Source organism: Hipposideros armiger, unplaced genomic scaffold (assembly GCF_001890085.2).
Source record: "Hipposideros armiger isolate ML-2016 unplaced genomic scaffold, ASM189008v1 scaffold_281, whole genome shotgun sequence".
NCBI lineage: Eukaryota > Metazoa > Chordata > Mammalia > Chiroptera > Hipposideridae > Hipposideros > Hipposideros armiger.
This window is the reverse complement of record NW_017731631.1, coordinates 212,577-232,242: the sequence shown is the minus strand read 5'-3', so window position 1 is coordinate 232,242 and position 19,666 is coordinate 212,577. Positions and strand designations below refer to the sequence as shown.

At 40.1% G+C, this 19,666-nt stretch overlaps 1 protein-coding gene across 1 annotated transcript in view; it reads right to left on the bottom strand.

Annotated features, from left to right (window-relative positions):
• TENM1 (teneurin transmembrane protein 1) overlaps nt 1-19,666 on the bottom strand; it is a 231,736-nt gene that overhangs the window by 31,189 nt on the left and 180,881 nt on the right. The window contains exons 15-16 of the mRNA XM_019657906.1: nt 1,641-1,813; nt 105-340 (exon numbers count right to left, since the gene is read on the bottom strand). Of these exons, the coding sequence (XP_019513451.1) occupies nt 105-340; nt 1,641-1,813 (409 nt within the window). The remainder of the gene's footprint in view (nt 1-104; nt 341-1,640; nt 1,814-19,666) is intronic.

Below are 19,666 nucleotides of genomic sequence, written 5' to 3'. Positions count from 1 at the left end.
TCACCTAGAAAAACTTTGGAGAAATGGGACTTCAGTTTCGGGAGGCTCTGCTGTTTTCAAACGTAAATTGAAAGTTCTATATCTTGTATGAGGTAAAACCTTACCCTCAGTCTCCTTTCAAAAGCTGAAATGTTGCCTTTGTTTTGCTCCTTCCGCTGCCGCCATTCAATGAGATTTGCGTTGTGTTCTCCTGGCAGCGAGATGTTGCACTTGCCCAAGGTGGGGTTCACTGCCCCGGCCAGGATGTGGGGCTCTGAGCTGAGGCTGATCTCCATGCCGCTGGCAAATGTGACACGTAGGGAGCCGTCTGGACTCACCCGGTAGGTACTTTGGGTATTTTCTGTAGAGATAGGAGGAAAGGAGAAAGAGGGGGTAAAAAGGGAAGCGCAGGAATCAGAGAAGACACAAGTTTAGCTTTAGGAGGCAAGTTTGGGGAGAGATGAGCAGGTGGGGTGCCGCGGGCCCAACTGCCTTCTGGGCTAGACAGCCACTCTGACAGGCAGATGCACCCTCTGTCCATTTGGGTCTTGTTATTTTCACAGCTGGGGTATCTTGTTTCTTGGGTAAAAGACTCCTGTCTAATACTGCAGGCTTCCCCCTCCCCCCATCTTTAAAGCATTCCCTCACAAACTCCCTTTCTGACTTGGTGGATCAGCCTTCTCAGTTTGATATGCTGGGACCTAGCATGAGAAGAGTATCAAGTTCAACTCAGCATTTTTACTGCCTGTAGACACCCACATAATCGTTGTACCCAATAAAACAATAACACTGACAAAGGTTGCCACTGATCCTTGTAGAGTGGATCTGAACATTGGACAGCTCTGTGTTTGTCCCCACTTAACAACAGAATCAGTCCTTAATGACTGGGCAGAGAGAAAACAGTTTCTCTGTGTCCACCTCCCTTTTAGTTTCCAAAACATTCCTTCCAATTCCAACCTCCCTTCCTTCTTCCCTTCCTCCCTCCCTCCCTTTCCTTCTTCTTTCTTTCCTTCCTTCCTTCCTTCCTTCCTTCCTTCCTTCCTTCCTTCCTTCCTTCCTTCCTTCCTTCCTTCCTTCCTNTCTTTCCTTCCTTCCTTCCTTCCTTCCTTCCTTCCTTCCTTCCTTCCTTCCTTCCTTCCTTCCTTCCTTCATTCCTTCCTTCCTTCCTTCTCTTCTCCCCTCCCTTCCTTCCTTTTTTTGTTTTCTTCCATTCTTTCTTACTTTACTCTCTTTGAATATGATCTTTTAATTCTCTCATTTCACTTATATCCTTGCTTAGTGTGTATCCTAATTTATCCTTTTTATTTAACAATATCAGCATGAATCTTGAATGCTAATCTCGGATGGTGCACAGACGCCATTTCTTTGCCCTTTCAGAGCCTAAAAGAGCTTTACACACAGCTGGGTGCTGGGAAATGACTTGATGGAAGAGAGGATTTGGCAGTGATGTACCTCATGACTCCCACAGAGAAGTGGCTCAAGGTTGCTATGTGAAGTTGTGAAAGGAGTGATTTTGTCTGAATTTCAGCCTCCATAGCTGAAAAATAGAGAAGAAGCCATCTTCTCAGCCAGAAGTGAATTATATTTATTGATGGTGTTCAGAGGTTTTGAGGATAGATGTCAAAATAGGTGCTAATAGGCGAAATTGGAAATATTCTTACCTTGTTTTAAAATATATATGGTACTGGTTGCTGTCAAGTTGGTTGACATGAGGACATTTTCACGGTTGGAAGTATCTAGCTCCACTTTTGTCAGCTTCTCCAGGTCACTGTGAAAGCTGCTGACCTCTCCAGTGGGAAATGTTGCATTGGTCAGATGTCCCTCGGGGTCATACCTGAGGAATGGAACCAATGCCAACTTTGAAGCCTCTTGGCAGTGATAACAGGTCTTTGAAAATAAAAATCACTTGGCAGCTAATGCAGTTTAACTTTGAGTGATAACAAGTATTATTAACCTTGTTCAATAAGAAGAAAAAGGTCAGAGAGATGATTAATCAAACGAAGGTATTTTTTGCAGCTTCTGAATTCTTGATGACTTCCTTGAGCTGTGCTGTTTTACAGAAAAAAATATATCTGGTAATGAATCACCAGGGTGGAAAACTGATTTATGAATCATGTCTTGCTGTGTGCAGTGTTGCAGGGCAGTCTCCGTTTGCAATTTGGGTCCATTCCATTAGATGCGATGGATGACAGAGCCCAGCAGAGGGTAGTGTTGGCAAAGGAAATGGAGGCACAAATAAGTGCCTAAAGCCTGAGAAGGCCAATGACTTTGCATTGTGATAGGAAAATTATATTTGCTGCTGTTTAAGTAGCCAAATTTGAAATGAATGAATCATTCTTCCAACAGAATGAGCAAGCACAGAAGATAATGGAAACATGTTCATTAAAACATTCTGGAGGCCCCTGATCTCAGTGTTTCAATTTTAAAAAAATCTTTTTTAGAGTATAGCACATAATGTATTGTAATTTGCTTATATGAGTAAGAGACAAAAAACATAATTACCTGGGATAATAGGCAATAACCTATATCTAGAAATATAGTCTAGTGAGTTTACTTTTTTAAAAAAAGTCAGAATTATTGGCAGTCTCACTGTCCTCCAAATGAAAACTGCTTCCCTGAAGGCTTTTGATGTGCAGTTGTTCTGTTATTGCCAATAGAACCATGAAAAATAAACACTTCATTAAAAATAAAGACATGCACTTGGATACCCATCACTGTTTTCTTTAAACTGCAAATTACAAAATATTTAAGCACATTTATTTGCTTTTAAAATGTTAAACAATTATATTATTTTTACCTAAAGTGAACAGGATACAACCTAGACACAATGGTGGAGTCTGGCACTGCTTCCTCCTCCCCCAACAATTATACAAAATGGTACAGTAATTCAGTATTAATCCATTAGGTTTTAAAGAACACAACCTACATAGTTGCTCAAATTTTAAAACGTAGGCTAGCTTTTGGTAGGTTTGGGAAAAGGGGCTGGGCCTTATTTTATCAAACAGAACTGAACTTGAGGTTAAACTGCTGCCTCAAATTCAGTTCTGTGTGTACACAGGCATGTGTGTAAGTGCACAAACACTATCAATTAAAACAAACATGTATACAAATAAAATACCCAAATAGGTCATTTGACAATAGAGGTATGCCAAGCCCTAGTTGTTTAAATGGGTGTACCCTTTGTTTACATGGAGTTCAGTCAGAATGGTTGTTGGTGTATTGCCACTATACAGGTAAGGTCTCATTATCAAAGAAAGGCCAAAAGGTGCTGCTTGTACCTGAGGTGCATGGCAAAATCCTCCTGCCTGCTCAGCCTGTTTGCCCATGGCTTACTCTGGGGCTCTGTGGCTACAAGTAGCAGGCCTCTGTCGAGAAAGGGGCATGAAAAGGCTTGAATGCCTAGCATAGCAAACCGCGTATGCTTGGTCGTCCTTACAGGAGAGGAAAACAGCATCCAGCCTTGATTCTCCCAAGACACCAAGTTGCTTTTCCCTGTAAGGGGGAGTTTCAAGGCAGCAGAGAGAAGGAAGCTGCTGTAGGCCTGCCTCATGAGAAAGGCTGTGTCCCCACAGCTTGGATTACAAAGGCAGTTCCTCCCTTTCACATCCATTGCCAGCACCTCTGGTGTCCCTTTCCTGATTTGTAAGTGGTTTCCTCAACCTTTGGAAAGGTCACTCTTCAACATTTCTCTAGGAAATCTGACATAAGATGCTATGTGTGCAGGTTTCCGAAGGGCTTTGTAGCCTGGGGCAGCTTCCTGCTTTCCCAGTCACTCTGCCCCTTTGTTTTAAAACAAGATTTTATCTAAAGGTGAGGGCAGTGATTTGGTCCAGTCTTCAGGGCAAGATCAGATGCCAACTAATCCATCCATGAGTGAAGGTACAGGGCCAAAAATTCCAATGAACCTTAGGAGTGGCCTGTGGATAAATCTGGTTTCATACCCACCCCCTCCCTGCAACATTTAAAGTTCAGTCGCTGGTGCCCCTTGTCTGAAATTATACATTTTAAAGCTTATTCCCAAGATCATAGCCATGTTCCTACATATTATGTTCCTAACCCTACCCCTCAATTGACAGGAGTACATTTGAAAAGGAAAGCTAAACAATCCTGGATAAAACTGTAATTACCTGGATAGATCTCACTGTGAGGCTGCCGCCTAGTTCTTTCCTGGTGAGGGAAGAAATGGTGGGGGGGATCAGGTAGAATATCCCACATGTCCTGCCCAGTCTCTGTGCAACTAGAAGGTTATACTGCCTGATTTCCTTTCTGTGGCTGGATAGACATTCTTATTTGAAAGGGCACATTTGATTTAATGCTATCATTAACAAAGCACTCTGCTTTGAGGACATTATGCTAAGTGAAATAGTTCTGGCAGAAAAAGACAAATGGTATATAATCTCACTTATATGTGGAATCCAAAGCAAACAAACCACCCCCATCCCCAAACCAGCACACACCAAGCTCATAGAAAAAGAGATCAGAAGATGGTGGAGTAAGTAAATGCTGTGCTCGCCTACTTTCACAACCACATCAAAATTACAATTAAATTACAGAACAACCAGCATTGAAAAATACCTGAAGTCTAGCTGAACTGAAGTCCTAAAACTAAGGACTTACAGAAACCACCTCAAGACTGATAAGAGGGGCAGAGATGCAGAACAAGCTAGTCCCAAACCCGCTTGTGATTGTTAAAAATTGGGAGGCATATCTCAGCTGCAGAGGTCCCCCCTGAAGGAGTGAGGGGTCCCAGGCCCACACCAGGATCCCCAGCCCAGGGTTCCAGTGCTAGGGAGAGAAGTCCCCACAACTTCTGACTGTGAAAACCAGGGGAGATTGTGGCTAAGTAAGATGGCAGGCTACTGGAGTCCCAAACGTTCTTCTTAAAGGGTCTACTCACAGATTTACTTGCTGATGGACTCACTCACTCTGAGCTCCAGTGCTGGGGTGGCAACTCCAGCCACAACGAATGTGTGGGGAGCAACCGTGTTGTCTGACTTCAGGGAGAGAGCTGCAGGGGCAGTTTTCTCCCAGACAGAAATGCTAGAAGAATCCATTGTTTCTTGGTTGAATCCTCCCTCACTCAGCACGAAGACAAAGGCGACTGCCATATTTGAGTCTCCATCAACCTGGCTAACACCGTTCCCCCCCCCCTGGTGATTCCCTGAAATCTCACCCCACCCAACTTTTGGGCACACCCACACCACTTCCAGTGGCTTTTCCAAATAAATGGCCTGTCTTGGCTCATGCTGCAGACTTTCAAAAATCTCTCAAAGGTTGAAAAACCTAACCAAGCAGCATCTGGCTTAAGCATGTTTTGTACCTCTTTCTAAGCAGCCCCAAGCCTGGCATTAGTGACAGCTGGTCTTGGTTTGTGGCTTGGTTTCTCTACGCACCTCAAACCCCACTGTGGGTGGTGACCATATGCAGATTGCTTTGTGGCTCATGGCAAGTGGCTCTGGGAAGGGCACAGGCTGTGGCTGATCTTCGTCTGTGGTAGAGCACCTCCCAAAAGGCCCTGGGTCTTGCATGCCTGGTGGTAAGCTTTGGACTGAGCCAGAGCATCACCTAGCCACTCCCAAGGATGAGACACCAAAAGGGCAGACTGGGCAGGCACCAGAGCCTTGCTAAAGCAAATCTTGCTGCATAAGGTCAGCCTCTGCACAACAGTTCCTACACTGTAGTCATGGCCTGTCCTCACAAACAATTAGCCTGAGGGTCAATCCCTTCCACTGCCATGCAAACACCAACCAAGGCTCAACAAAAATAGGAGGGCACACACAACCCACACAAAGGATACACATGGAGCACCTGGCTCTGGTGATGAGGGAGACTGCCACTAGGCCCCACAGGATATCCACTATATAGGGCCACTCTTTTAAGATCAGGAGACATAGCAGCTCTACCTAATACATAGAAACAAACACAGGGAGGCCACCAAAATGGGGAGACAAAGAAATATGTTTCAAGTGAAAGAACAGAATAAAGCTCCAGAAAGAACTAAACAAAACAGACACAAGCAATCTTCTAGATATGGAGTTCAAAACATTGATTATAAGGATGCTCAATGATCTCACAGAGAATTTCAAAAAACAGATACAAAACATAAAAATGGAGATAGAAAACATAAAAAAACAGTGATAAATAAAGAATACAGTACCTGAAATGAAGAATACTTTAGAGAGAATCAACAGTAGATTAGATAAAGCAAAGGATCAAATCAGCAATTTAGAAGAATAGGTAGCAGAAAACATCCAATCAGAACAACAACAAAAATCCAAAAAAAGGAGGATATTTTAAGGGACCTTTAAGACATCAAGTATATCAACATTCACATCATAAGGCTGCCAAGAGAAGAGAAAGAGCAAAGAATTGAAAACGTATTTGCAGAAATAATGTCTGAAAACTTCCCTAACCTGGTGAACGGAATATACATACAAATCCAGAAAGTGCAGCGTGCCAAAACGATGAACCCAACGAGACCCACACCAAGACACATCATAATTAAAATGCCAAAGGTTAAAGACAAAGAGAGAATCTTAAGAGCAGCAAAGCAAAGGTAGTTAGTCACCTACAAGGGAGCTCCCATAAGACCTTCAGCTGATTTCTCAACAGAAATTTTGCAGGCCAGAAGGGATTGGCACAACATACTCAAAGTGATGAAAAGCAAGAACCTACAACCAAGATTACTCTACTCAGCAAAGTTAACATTTAGAATCTAAGGACAGATAAAGAGCTTCCTAGACAAGGGAAAGATAAAGCAGTTTATCACTACCAAACTAGTATTACAAGGAATGTTAGAGGGACTTCTTCAAGACAAATATATATATATAGTAATACCTTGGTTTGCGAGCATAATTCATTCTAGAAACAAACTACTTGTATTGCTAGACATCACTCGTTTACCACAATAAAATGTATTAGAAATGTTTGCTCATCTTGTGGAACACTCGCAAACCAACTTACTCACAAACAAGGTTTTACTGTATATATATATATATATATATATATATATATATATATATATANATATATATATATATATATATATATATATATATATACACACACACACACACACACACATATATATGTATATGTATATATATATATTCATATATATAAATAACAAAATGGCAATAACTACATATCTATCAACTATTACTTTAAATGTAAATGAATTAAATGCTCCAATCAAAAGATAGTGTGGCTGAAGCCTGGCCAAGTGGTTCAGTTGGTTAAGAGCTTGCTCAAGAGTGCAAGCTCTGAGCAACAGGGTCACCAGTTCAATTCCCATATGGGCCAATGAGCTGCGCCCAAGCTGTGCTGCTGCTGAGCTGCCAACAGGTGGCAGGATGGCTCAGCTGGTGAGAGCACAAGCCCCTAACAATAAGGTTGCCTGTTCGAGACGGTGGGCTATGCCCGCCCACAACTAAAGACTGAACTTGGCACCTTGAGCTGAGCTGCCACCTGGGTAGCTTAGGGGATAGAATGCACGCTCTTAACAACAAGGCTGCTGGTTCGACTCCCACATGGGATGGTGGCTACGCCCACCCTCAACTAATTGAACACAGCACCTTGAGCTGAGCAGCACTACTGGACTTGGAGTTGAGCTTGCTGAACCCTCCACAACTAAGATTGAAGGACAACAACTTGGCTGTTCCACTTCCCGAATTCCCCAATAATGTTCCCCTCCCCCAATTCCCAAACACTGTTTCTCTCCCCCAATTCGCCAATAAAATCTTAAAAAAAAGACAGTGTGGCTGAATGGATAAGAAAAGAAGATCCTTACATATGCTTCCTATAAGAGACTCACTTCAGATTGAAAGAAAACAGACTAAAAGTAAAGACATTTAATTTAAATGGAAACAAACAAAAAAGCAAGAGTAGCAATACTTATACCAGAAAAAATAGACTTTAAAACAAAGTCTATAACAAGAGACAAAGAAGGACACAGTAATTCCACTTCTGGGTATTTATCTGAAGAAACACAAAATGCTACTTTGAGGGGATGTGTGCATCCATATGTTCATTGTAGCATTGCTTACAATAGCCGATGTGGAGGCAGCCTGGGTGTCCGTCAATGGATGAATGAATACAGATGAGGTGGTATATATATATATAATGGAATATATATAATGGAATATATATATAATATATATAATGGAATATATATATAATGGAATATTGCTTTGCCATGGAAGGGAATGGGTTCTTGCCATCTGTGGCAGCACGGATGGACCTGGAGGGTATTGTACTGAGTGTAGTATGTCAGAGAAAGACAGACGCAATGTGAATTTGCTTATACTGCATAAGAACTCTAAAGAACAAAATAAGCAAACAAAACAGAAACAAACTCAGAGATACAAAGAACATTTTGGTGGTTGCCAGATGGTAGGGGGGTTGGGGAGTGGGTGAAAAAGGGGAAGAGTAACCATGGGGATGTAGTGTATAGCATAAGAAATATATTCCAAAATGCTGTAATAATTATGTATGGTGTCAGATGGGTACTAGATTTATCAAGGTGATAGATGGGAGGGGTGTTGGAGGACAGGGCAAAAAACATGAAGGTATTAAGAAGTACAAACTTGTAGTTACAAAATAGTCATAGGGATGTAAATCAAAGCATAGGGAATATAGTCAATAATCTGGTAACAACTATGTATAGTGCCAGGTGTGTACTAGACTATCTAGGGGATTACTTCTTAAATTATATAAATGTCTAACCACTATGATGGACACCTGAAATTAACATAAAATAATATTGAATGTCAACTGTAACTGCAAAATTAAAAAAGGGGAGAGAAAGATGAAGGGGAATAAGAGTCTCAAATTTCCAGGTACAAAACCAATAAGTCATGGGGATGTAATGTACAGCATAGAGAATATAGTCAATAATATTGTGATAGTGTGGTACAGTGTCAGATGGTTCCTGGACTTATGGTGGTCACTTATTTAGGTACATAAATGTTGAATAATTATGGTGCACACCTGAAACTAATATAATATTGTGTTAGCTATATTTTAATAAAAATCTTTTAAAAATGAAAAAGATCAGGTCTGGCAGAGTTGGCGCATTGGTTAAAAGTTAGCTTGGGATGCCAGTTCTGAGCAGCGGAGCCCCAGTTCGGATCCCACATGAGGGCCAGTGATGCTGTACCCTCTATAGCTAAGATGGTGAACAACAGCTCAACCTGGAGCTGGGCTGCCATGAGTTGGTGACGGCATAGGCTGCAGCGGGGCTGACCGGCAGCTGGTGAGAGCTGGTGAGAGCTGCCGGGAGCTGCCGGGAGCTGCCATGGGTGGCCGTCCAATGTCCAGCAAGTGACTGCCTCACCTGGGAAGAGTGCAATTATAATGCCAACATGGGCCAGTGAAGCGACGTCCTCCACAACTAGAGTGAAGAACAAAAGGGAAACAACTTGTCTGTTCCCCTTCCCTGATTTGCCAATGCTACTCTCCTCCCCCAATACCCCAATAAAATCTTTAAAAAAATTAAAAAGATCAGATTTGTGGTTAACAGTGGTGGGGGCTGGAGATGGGAGAATTGAATGAAAGTGGTCAAAAGGTACAAACTTCCAGATATAATTCCTGGGGATGTAATGAACAAACACCATGGTAATGGTTAACACTGCAGTATAGTATATATGAAAGTTCCTAAGAGAGTAGATCCTAAAAGTTCTCATCAGAAGGAAAAAAAAGCCTGTTTTTTTCTTCTTCCTTTTTTATCTATATGAAATGATGGGTGTTAGCTAAACATGTAGTAGTCATTTTGTAATACACATAATGCTGTATACCTTACACAGTACTGCATTTCAATTATATTACAATAAAACAGAAAAACCAACAACCCTTCCCAAAGCACTCTATCCCTCAACAGTCTCAAGGACCCCAATTTTGCTGGTCACAGTGAAAGTAATCACATTTAGTGGTATCTTCAGTGTGGTGTCTCTCATGTGCTCAATTATTTATACAACCCTCAGTCAAAGCACACAGGCCCACCTCTGTTCTGTGGGGTCATTTCCAAAGGAAGAGTAACAGGCAGACTCCGCAACTTTGGAAAAATTGCTCAAAAGTAGATAAGAAATAAAAGGAGCCTTTGATTTCCTATGGCTTAAGTTTTTTCCCCTCTATCACAGGGGAATGCATGTTTCCAGACGAAATGTCAAAGAAACAAGTTTAATCAAAATATTTTATGCTGTGTGTTTCCCTTTGGTGCCTGCATCCTTTGGTGCAGAGAGTACAAGCCAATATGCTGCAACTTATCCCCTCAGGCCACAACATGGTAGCAACTTCCTCTTCCTCCCAGGTGGGGAGTAGCACTGGTTTAACCAGGTCTGCAAATTCTGCCTGGTGCATTGTACTATCAGGCTATGACATCAGGTCTTCAAAGGCATGAGAAGTGGGGTTGGTAAGAGGAGATTTGCCATCAAGTTGTCCCTTCCTGTCCTAATTTTACATAGTTCCACTGTGTGCATGCATAAACATGTCTGTAAAGGAAAGGGAAGGAAATATCTGTAAAGGAAATTCAGAATTCATTCTTGTCCTTGAGGAGCCTATAGTTTAGCTGGGGAGATGATATTTGCATATTATGAAAAATATATTGGGTTTGATATTTTCTCATAAGGAGTAGCCTGTCTTTTCCCTTGAGGAAAATTTAAATCAGAGTTAAGCCATGCAGAGTATAAGCTAGAAGCTCTTCCACCTTTGCTTTTGAGAAAATATTGAAGATTACAGAAGGAAAACTCATTATTTTTTTAAAGGAAACATCCCCCTCTTTAACCTCTTGTGCTAGAAACCTGATCAACCTAATAAATATTCTTTCAAAAATACTGGATTCTCTTTCCTTACCAATAACTGGTAAGAACCCAATAATTTGGATTCCTATGATTCAACTCCAATTCTATAATGCTTTTCTATCTTCATTTGTCCTTCATTCAATAAATGTCAGTCTTGAATGAAATTCAAAGTCTAGTGGGGCAGATATGATATGCACATGGGTCACTCTGATGCCAGAATATTGCCACATCTATAAACTAGGAGTTGGGCTGAACAGAAGAGAAGGAAAAGAAGGAAATGGTATCTGAATCTTGGAGGGGAGATGGAGATCATGCCCTTGTTAGGTAGAGATTGGGGAGGGGAGTAAAGCATTCCAGATGCAATGGCAGGAAGGAAAGTACAGAGATAGATGAGATGTCCATTGAAGGGACTGGGTTGCAGAAGCACGTTTCCTGTGGGAGGGGAGTGAGAGATAAGGCTGGTGAGGCATGTTGGAATTGGAGCACGGGAAAACTGGGGTACAAGCCTATAGAGGAAATCAGGTAGTCAGTGGACAATGGAGAGGCCTAGAAAGCTTTTCAGGGAGAGAACAGTATGATTCAAGCAGTGCTTTGGTGGCAATGAGTCTTGGAAGTGGAGATATCAAGCAGAAAAACTGTTGGGAGGCCGCAGCTTCAGTGTGTGTAAGAGAAGATGGTGGCTTTTTGTCTTTATTTAATATACGTGATTGCCCATCATTGGGACTTATCTTCCTTACTAGGATGTAAACTCTCAAATATTTAGAGGGAGGGCACAGTGACTCATTCATCTCTGTATTCTTGGTGTTTGGCACAGAGTAGATTCACAATACATACACTTGTTGAATGAGTGAAATAGGAAACTGCTAGTGTAAATGGAGAGAATGGGGTGGATATGAGAGTCAGTGTGGTTAGAGAACAGACAGAACCATCTATAGTGGTGTTGGGAGGCCAGGCTCAGCTTACATAGATGTCCTGTGCAGCACAGCTCATCTTCCCTAACAGCCTCTGAAAGCTTTTTTGGCCAGCAGCCTCCCTTACTTCTGTTCACTCTCTGTTTCTATAGCAGTTCTCCCCAGCATGACCCACGACAATTCTGTCTGCCCATACTTGATCTTTATCAAGGGCATAAAGCACAAGGAGAGGTGACTGTGCAAAGGTGTTAAATCTATCTCCGGAGACTGGAAGAAACAGTTGGCCGTTCTATGTTTGTCTTACTTAATCGAAATATTTTCCCTGCATGAAGACAAGGGGCTAGACCACATGGTGCAATAGTCCCCTTCTTACTCTGAGATTCTACAATAGAATGCATTGGAAACATGTTTATATGTTTGGATTGACTATTCATTTACATAACCAGTTCTGCATGACTCACATCCTATGCCTAAGCAAATATCCCACCCAGAGAGATGGCTTGTTTACTCCCTGCTCCCACCCCTTCTAATCTTACCAGAGAGGAAGGAGAATCCCTCATTAGCCATCTTCCATAAAACTGAGCATTTGTGTAATAGTCTAGTAGGCACCCAGAGCTATTATGAGGGCTTTCCCAAGTTATCAGTGAATGGTGCATTTTGAGGGTAGAGGTGGGGGATATACTAATGAAATTCAGAAACAGAGAGAACAGAGAAGACCAGAAATCAAAAGATCATGTAAATGCAGCATCTCATTTGGAGTGGAGGGTTTCCCACAAAGCTCAAGGGTCTGAGGAACTGTCAGCTCAGCCCAGACTGGCAGCAGTGACACAACTGACACTTTGGCCTCAGCCTGGGACCTTTTCAGTTTAGTAGAGCAGAAGCCTTTGCCAGGGAACTGATTGGGAAACAAGCAAGCACATCCTGGCTACTCTTACAGCTTTGTGGGCAAAGGCTTGCTTGCCATGTGAGTAGCTGGGCCCCTCTCTCAGATCTCAACTGTGGCAAGGTCATTGCAATTAGAAGCTCACCAGCCCCTCGGGCCATGAACCCCTGCCTCATTCAGCCAGTTATCCTGACTTGACAGTCACCGCCCTGTTAACCATTTCTCTGTGGTCAGCTTTTCCCCTGACACACAGGACATTTAGGGGCAGTCAAGCATCAAGTACTAATACTTGGGGTGTGAAATTTTGATCCTGGTCCAAATCAAACGGAATTACAAAAATCAATGAACTATTTAAACAACATCACACTATACAATACAAGCCAACATTCTACCACTGCACAGGGTACATTTTAATATCCCATGTGAATTATCCAGTGTTTGGGATCATCTGTGTCATTTCTCCTCTCCATCGCTATGGATCATAGAAAGATGAATGGATTATCGTCTTAGCTAGCTCTGCACAGAAGCCCTCCATCCTGCCAAGTTTTGCTTGTTTTTCTTTTTCTGTTTCTCATCTCAGAACAGAAATTCTATTTCCACCTTGGTAAACCATTTGTCCCTTTTGACCACAGAAGGCAGCCTCTTTCTCACCACAAAGAAATGCCCAAGTTCTTTTTGGAGGACCCTGTAGCAGGGTCAAGGCCACCCTCTACTATGTCAGCCTAGCTCTGACCCTGACTAGAATAGTAAGTCCCATTCTGTGTTCCCCAGCTTCAGAAGAACAAGGAAAAACTCAAAGGAGTGTTCATAGCTGGCTAATGCATTGAGGATAAAAGTGAAAGAAGTCAGATTTTATACAAAGCAGACTGTAGGAAGAATTAGTTATATTATATAGGTTTGAAATTTCTCATTTCTCTACATGCAGGTAAGAAGGGACTCTTGTTGAGCACCAGAATGAATTGCTTCAGAAAGAAGAGGACCCTACTCCTCTGAGAGACGTTATTTGGTCAAGGGTGTTTCAGCACACTCCTAGCTGGAGTTAAGAAGGTGAAAAAAGGAAGAAATGGATATGCAGCCTAACTTTTTATCTCATGGTGCTATCACACTCCTCTTTTCCTGCTACTGGAGAGGAAATCTTCTAGCCCCCCAGGCTTCTCTTGGTAACTTTTATAATTCTAAATCCTCCTCTTTTTTATAGAAGGCAGTAGAACAGTAGTGGGAAGAGCACTGGACTAGGAGCTCAAAGACGTGACTCAAGACTCAGTGAATTAGCAATAAGAATGGGCAAATTACTTCCCTAGATTGGGCCTCAGTTTTCTCATTGGTAAAATAGCCTCTAATGTCCTTTGTGGTTGGAAAATTTCATGATTAGCTCCATGTGAATGCCTGTGTTTCTCATCTCTTAGTGGCTCCAGATTAGTTATTGAACAACAGTGATGTTAGTTGACACTTTTTCAATCACTGCCAGCCAGGTCCTGGTAATAAGCTTGGGCTTCATTTCATAAATGTCTTGCTTGCCCCACAATGCATAAACGTATCTCCAGTGGAAACCAGGCACACAACCTGATCTGACTATAACATTCTCTTCTCTATATGGCATCATCAAATTTTCCCTTTGTATTAGATCATTTTCATCAGCATACAAATATACTGTTATTTCTTTCATTTAAAAAACCTAAAGTTTACTCTATTCCTCCTCTAATTTCAATTTCTTTGCTCTCCTTTACAGCAAACTCCATAGAAGGATTCTTGACTCGCTGTCTCCAATCTCTTACCTCCCAGTCACTCATTTAAAAAAATATTATTATTGAGATATAATTCATATAACATAAAAGTCACCATTTTAAAGTATACAATTCAGTGGCTTTTGGTACATTCACAATGTGTGCAACCATCACTATCTCTTCTATTTTTCATTTTGTTTGTGTAGTGTATCACATTAATTGATTTGCAGATATTGAACCAACCTTACAGTCTGGGAATAAGTCCTACTTGATCATGGTATATGATATTTTTAGTGTATAGCTGAATTCAGTTGGCTAATATTTTGTTGACGATTTTTGCATCTATATTCATCAGGGATATTGGCCTATAATTTCTTTTTTGTAACGTCTTTGTATGGCTTGGAGTCAAAGTAATGGCGGCTTTGTAAAATGAGGTTTGGGTGTTTCCTTCCTCTTGAGTTCTTTTGGAATAGTTTGAGAAGAATAAGTGTTAATCCTTTTTTGCATGTTTGGTAAAATTCACCTGTGAAGCCATCTGGTCCACAACTTTTTGTTGGGAGCTTGTTGATTACTGAACTGATTTCAATAGTAGTATTTGGTCGGTTCACATTTTCTGTTTCTTCTTCATTCAGCCTTGGAAAATTGTATGCTTCTAGGAATTTATCCATTTCTTCCATATTGTCAAATTTGTTGGTGTATAATAGCTTGTAGTATTTTCTCAAAAATTTTTTGTTTCTGTGGTGTCCATTGTCACTTCTCTTTCATTTCTGATTTTATATATTGGGTCTTCCAAAAAGTCATGGCATATTTTGTCTATTTTTCAAGGGCAATTTATTTACATAAAGAACAAAGATCAATCAATGATATATTGCCCGTTTTGTTCAATATCCTTTTGCCAACTTTCAGTGAGCTTCATAATTCCTTGTTCATAGAAGGACTTGTCTTTATTTGTGAAAAACTGAACAAGGTGCTGATTTACAGCCTCATCTGAATTAAACGTTATACCATGCAAGGAGTTTTTTATTTTTTCAGATATAAGGTAATAAGAAGTTTATTAGTCAAGGAAGATACACTCTAAGATGTGGAGGGGACCTATCCCAAGAGGGGGAAAGGCCTCTCCTCACATTGTTTGAAGGCTTTTATATCTGTGGGTAGAATTGCCTCCCCTTCTTTCTTCTAATCTCTCTCTCTCTCCTGCTGAGGTGCACAGTCCTCCCCTTTGCTTCTCAGGGAAGTTTCTGTCAATTTTATTTATTTATTTTCTTTTAGTTACATCATTTAATGACTTCTACTTGAATTTTTTTATTGTGAAATACATATTTTTTTAAAAAATAGTTTCATTAATAAAAAAACTTAGTTTCAGCTGTACAATACAGTGCAATAGTTATACTTTTTACCCCTCAAAGTGACAACCCCCTCCCCAAATCTGCCACCCCACTTCCCCCCCAATATCATACATATCTTTTACAATTCCCTTGACTCCACTCCCACACTATACTCCACGTCCCGTGGAGTATATATTCACTTATAGTTGACATACAATATTATACAACATCAGCTTCAGGTGTACAGTGCAGTGATCAAGCCTCTACCCCATCCATGATCCATGCAAACAGTTTTGAAGAGAGTGAAACAAGTGGCAGTCTCACAGCACAAGGTTAGGCGAGTATGGTGGGTGTGGCAACACATCTCATCCACGCTCCACTAATTTTTGATGGGTGATCAAACTTGTGTGTGGTCTAGCTTTGTCATGATGGAACACAACTCCTTTATAATTAACAAGCTCTGGATGTTTCTGGATGATGGATTCATTCAGACTGCCCAATTGCTGACAATACACATTCGAACTTATTGTTTGGTTCCTTGGTAAGAGCTCAAAAAACACGACACCTTTAAAATCCCACCACACTGAGAGCATAACCTTCCTCTGATGAATGTCTGCTTTCAATGTCATTTGAGGTGAATCATCACTTCGGGACCGAGACTGTTTGCACACCACATTGTTGTAAACAATCAACTCCTCATCACCAGTTGTCATTCGCATCAAAAAAGGATCATTTTCCCCATGCTGAATGAGCATATAGCTGATGTTTATGCGCGCCATCAAATGAACTTCTTTGAGTTCATGCAGAACCCAAATATCAAGCTTGCTTACATATCCCAGCTTCTTCAGGTGGTCGTGAACGCGTGAATGATGGAGGTTCAACGTTTCTGCAACCTCTTGTATCATGTAACACGGGTTTGACTTGATCAATGCCTTTATTTTGTCGTCATCAACCTTGGTGGGCCTCCCTGACAGAGGAGCATCGTTGAGATCAAAATCATCAGCACGGAATTTCATGAACCATCGTTGGCACTGACTTTCTTGTATAGCATTGTCACCGTAAACTTTATGCAACTTTTCACAAACTCGATGCGTGTTCTTCCCTTTATGGAAGTAAAACAGTAAAATATGGCAAAAATGCACAGTTTGGTTTTCCATCTTCAGCTTGTTGTGAAATCTCGAAAACTCAAACAAATTGCTCAATTTTTTTTTATAATGAAGCTAGAACTGTTAGTTATCTAATGATATAGGAATAACATAGATGTGAGTGCCTCTAGTACCTCCAAAAATTAACTAGTGCCATCTGTTGCAAACATGTGTCATGACTTTACCGAAGACCCAATATTTGGGTCCTCTTTTTTTCTTGAGTCTAGTGAAAGGTTTATCAAGTATGTTTATCTTTTCAAAAAACAAGCTCTTGCTTTCACTCATCTTTTGTATTGTTTTTGTAGCCTCTATTTCATTTATTTTCTTGTCTTTATTATTTCCTTCTTTGTACTCACTTTGGGCTTTGTTTGGTATTCTTTTTTCCAGATCCCTTAGGTGCAAAGTTAAACAGTTTATTTGAGATTTTTCTTGTTTCTTTACGTAGGCCTGCACTGCTATGAATTTCCTTCAGAACAGGTTTTGCTGTGTCCCATAAATTTTGGGTCGCTGTGTTTTCATTTTCCTCTTTCCAAGGTATCGTTTGATTTCTTCCTTAATCTCATTGTGAAACCATTCATTGTTTAGTAGCATATTATTTAGCGTCCATGTCTTTGTGTGTTTTTCAGGGTTTTTTTTCTTGTAATTGATTTCTAGTTTCATACTATTGTGGTCAGAGAAGATGCTTGATATGATTTAAATCTTCTTAAATATATTGAGACTTGTTTTGTGGCCTAATATGTGGTCTATCTTGGAAAATATTCCATGTCCATTTGAAAATAATGTATATTTTGCTGCTTTGGGGTGAAAAGCTCTAAAAATATCAATGAAATACATCTGGTTTCAAGTATCATTTAAAGCCTCTTTTTCCTTATTGGTTTTATGTCTGGAAGATCTGTCCATTAGTGTCAGTGAGATGTTAAAGTTCCCTGCTATAATTGTGTTACAGATGATCTCTGCCTTTATATCAGTCAATATTTGTTTTATATATTTAGGTGCTCCTCTGAGGGGTACGTAGATGTTTACTAGGGTTATGTCCTTTTGCTTGATTGACCCCTTTATCATTATGTAATGTTCTTCTTTGTCTCTTATTATAGTTTTCATGTTAAAGTCTATTTTATCTGATATAAGTATTGCTACTCCAGCTTTTTTTTGGTTTCCACTTGCATGAAATATCTTTTGCTATCCCTTTACTTTTAGTCTGTGTCTTTCAATCTGAGGTGGGTCTCTTGTAGACAGCATATGTATGTATGGATCATGTTTTCTTATTCATTCAGCTACCCTGTCTTTTCATTGAAGCATTTAATCCATTTACATTGAGAGTGATTATTGATAAGTACACAGTTATGTCCATTTTGTTATTCATATTTTTCATCATTGTTTGTTTGTTTGTTTCCCCCTTCTTCTTCTTAAAGAAGTTCCTTTAACATTTCTTGTAATACCGGCTTGAAGATAATGAATTCCTTTACTGTTTTCTTGTCTGGAAAGCACTTTATTTCTTTCAGTTTTAAATGATAGTCTTGTTGGGTAGAGTCTTCTTGGTTATAAGTTCTAACTTTTCATCACTTTGAATATTTCTTGCGACTCCCTTCTGGCATGCAAAGTTTCTGTTAAAAAAAAATCAGCTAACAAACTTATGGGAGCTCCCTTGTAAGCAACTAGTAGGCTTTCTCTTGCTGCTTTTAAGATTCTCTTTTTGTCTTCAACCTTTGCCATTTTAATTATAATCTGTCTTGTTTTGGGCCTGTTTGGGTTCATCTTGTTTGGGACTCTCTCTGTCTTTCTTGGACTTGTATGTCTATCTCCTTCACCAGGTTAGGGAAGTTTTCTGTCATTATTTATTCAAATGGGTTCTCAGTCCCTTGCTCCCTGTGTTCTCCTCCTGGTACTCTTATAATGCAAATGTTATTATGCTGCTATTGCTCCAGAGGTTCCTTAAACTATCTTCATTTCTTTAAAAAATTGTTTTATTAAAATATAGATAACATATAATATTATATTAGTTTCAAGTATACACCATAGTTATTGAACAGTACCCACCTGGCACTCTACATATTTATTATCATATTATTGATTATATTCCCTATGCTAGAGAGGTGATCACCGTGATAAGTCCAGCAACCACCAGACACTACCACACTATCACAATATTATTGACTATATTTCTTATGCTGTATGTTGCATTCTTAAGACTTATGTGTTTTATAACTGGAAAATGGAACCTTTTATTCCCCTTTAACTCACTGCCCTTTTTTAAATTTTCAATTACAGTTGACATTCAATATAATTTTATATTAATTTCAGGAGTACAGCATCATGGTTAGACATTTATATAATCTAATAAGTGATTGTCTCAACTAGTACCCACCTGGCGCTATACATACTTATTACCATATTACTGATTATATTTCCTGTGCTTTACTTTACATCCCATGACTATTTTATAACTACCAATTTGTATTTCTTAATCTCTTCAACTTTTTCACCCTGCCCCTTAACCCTCTCCCATTTATCACCCTGATAGCATTTTATTTTATTCTTTTATTTTCTGTTGTTTTGATTGGGTGTTTTCTGGTACCTTGTCTTCTAAATCACTGATTCAGTCTTCTGCTTCAAATGCTGTTGGTTCCTTCCAGTGTATTTTTCATTTCAGTTATTGTATTTTTTATTTCTGACTGATTCTTTTTTATCACTTCTGTGTCCTTTTTCCATGCTTACTCTTTTTTTTTGAATTTTTTATTGTTAGTTTCAGGTGTACAGAACAATGCAATAGTTACCCTTATCACCCTCACAAAGTAACAACCCCCCTCCCCCCATCCACTGCTCTCCCACCCCCGATATCATGCTTATCTATTACAATTCCATTGAATCCGTTCCCGCACTCTACTCCATGTCCCGAGGTTATA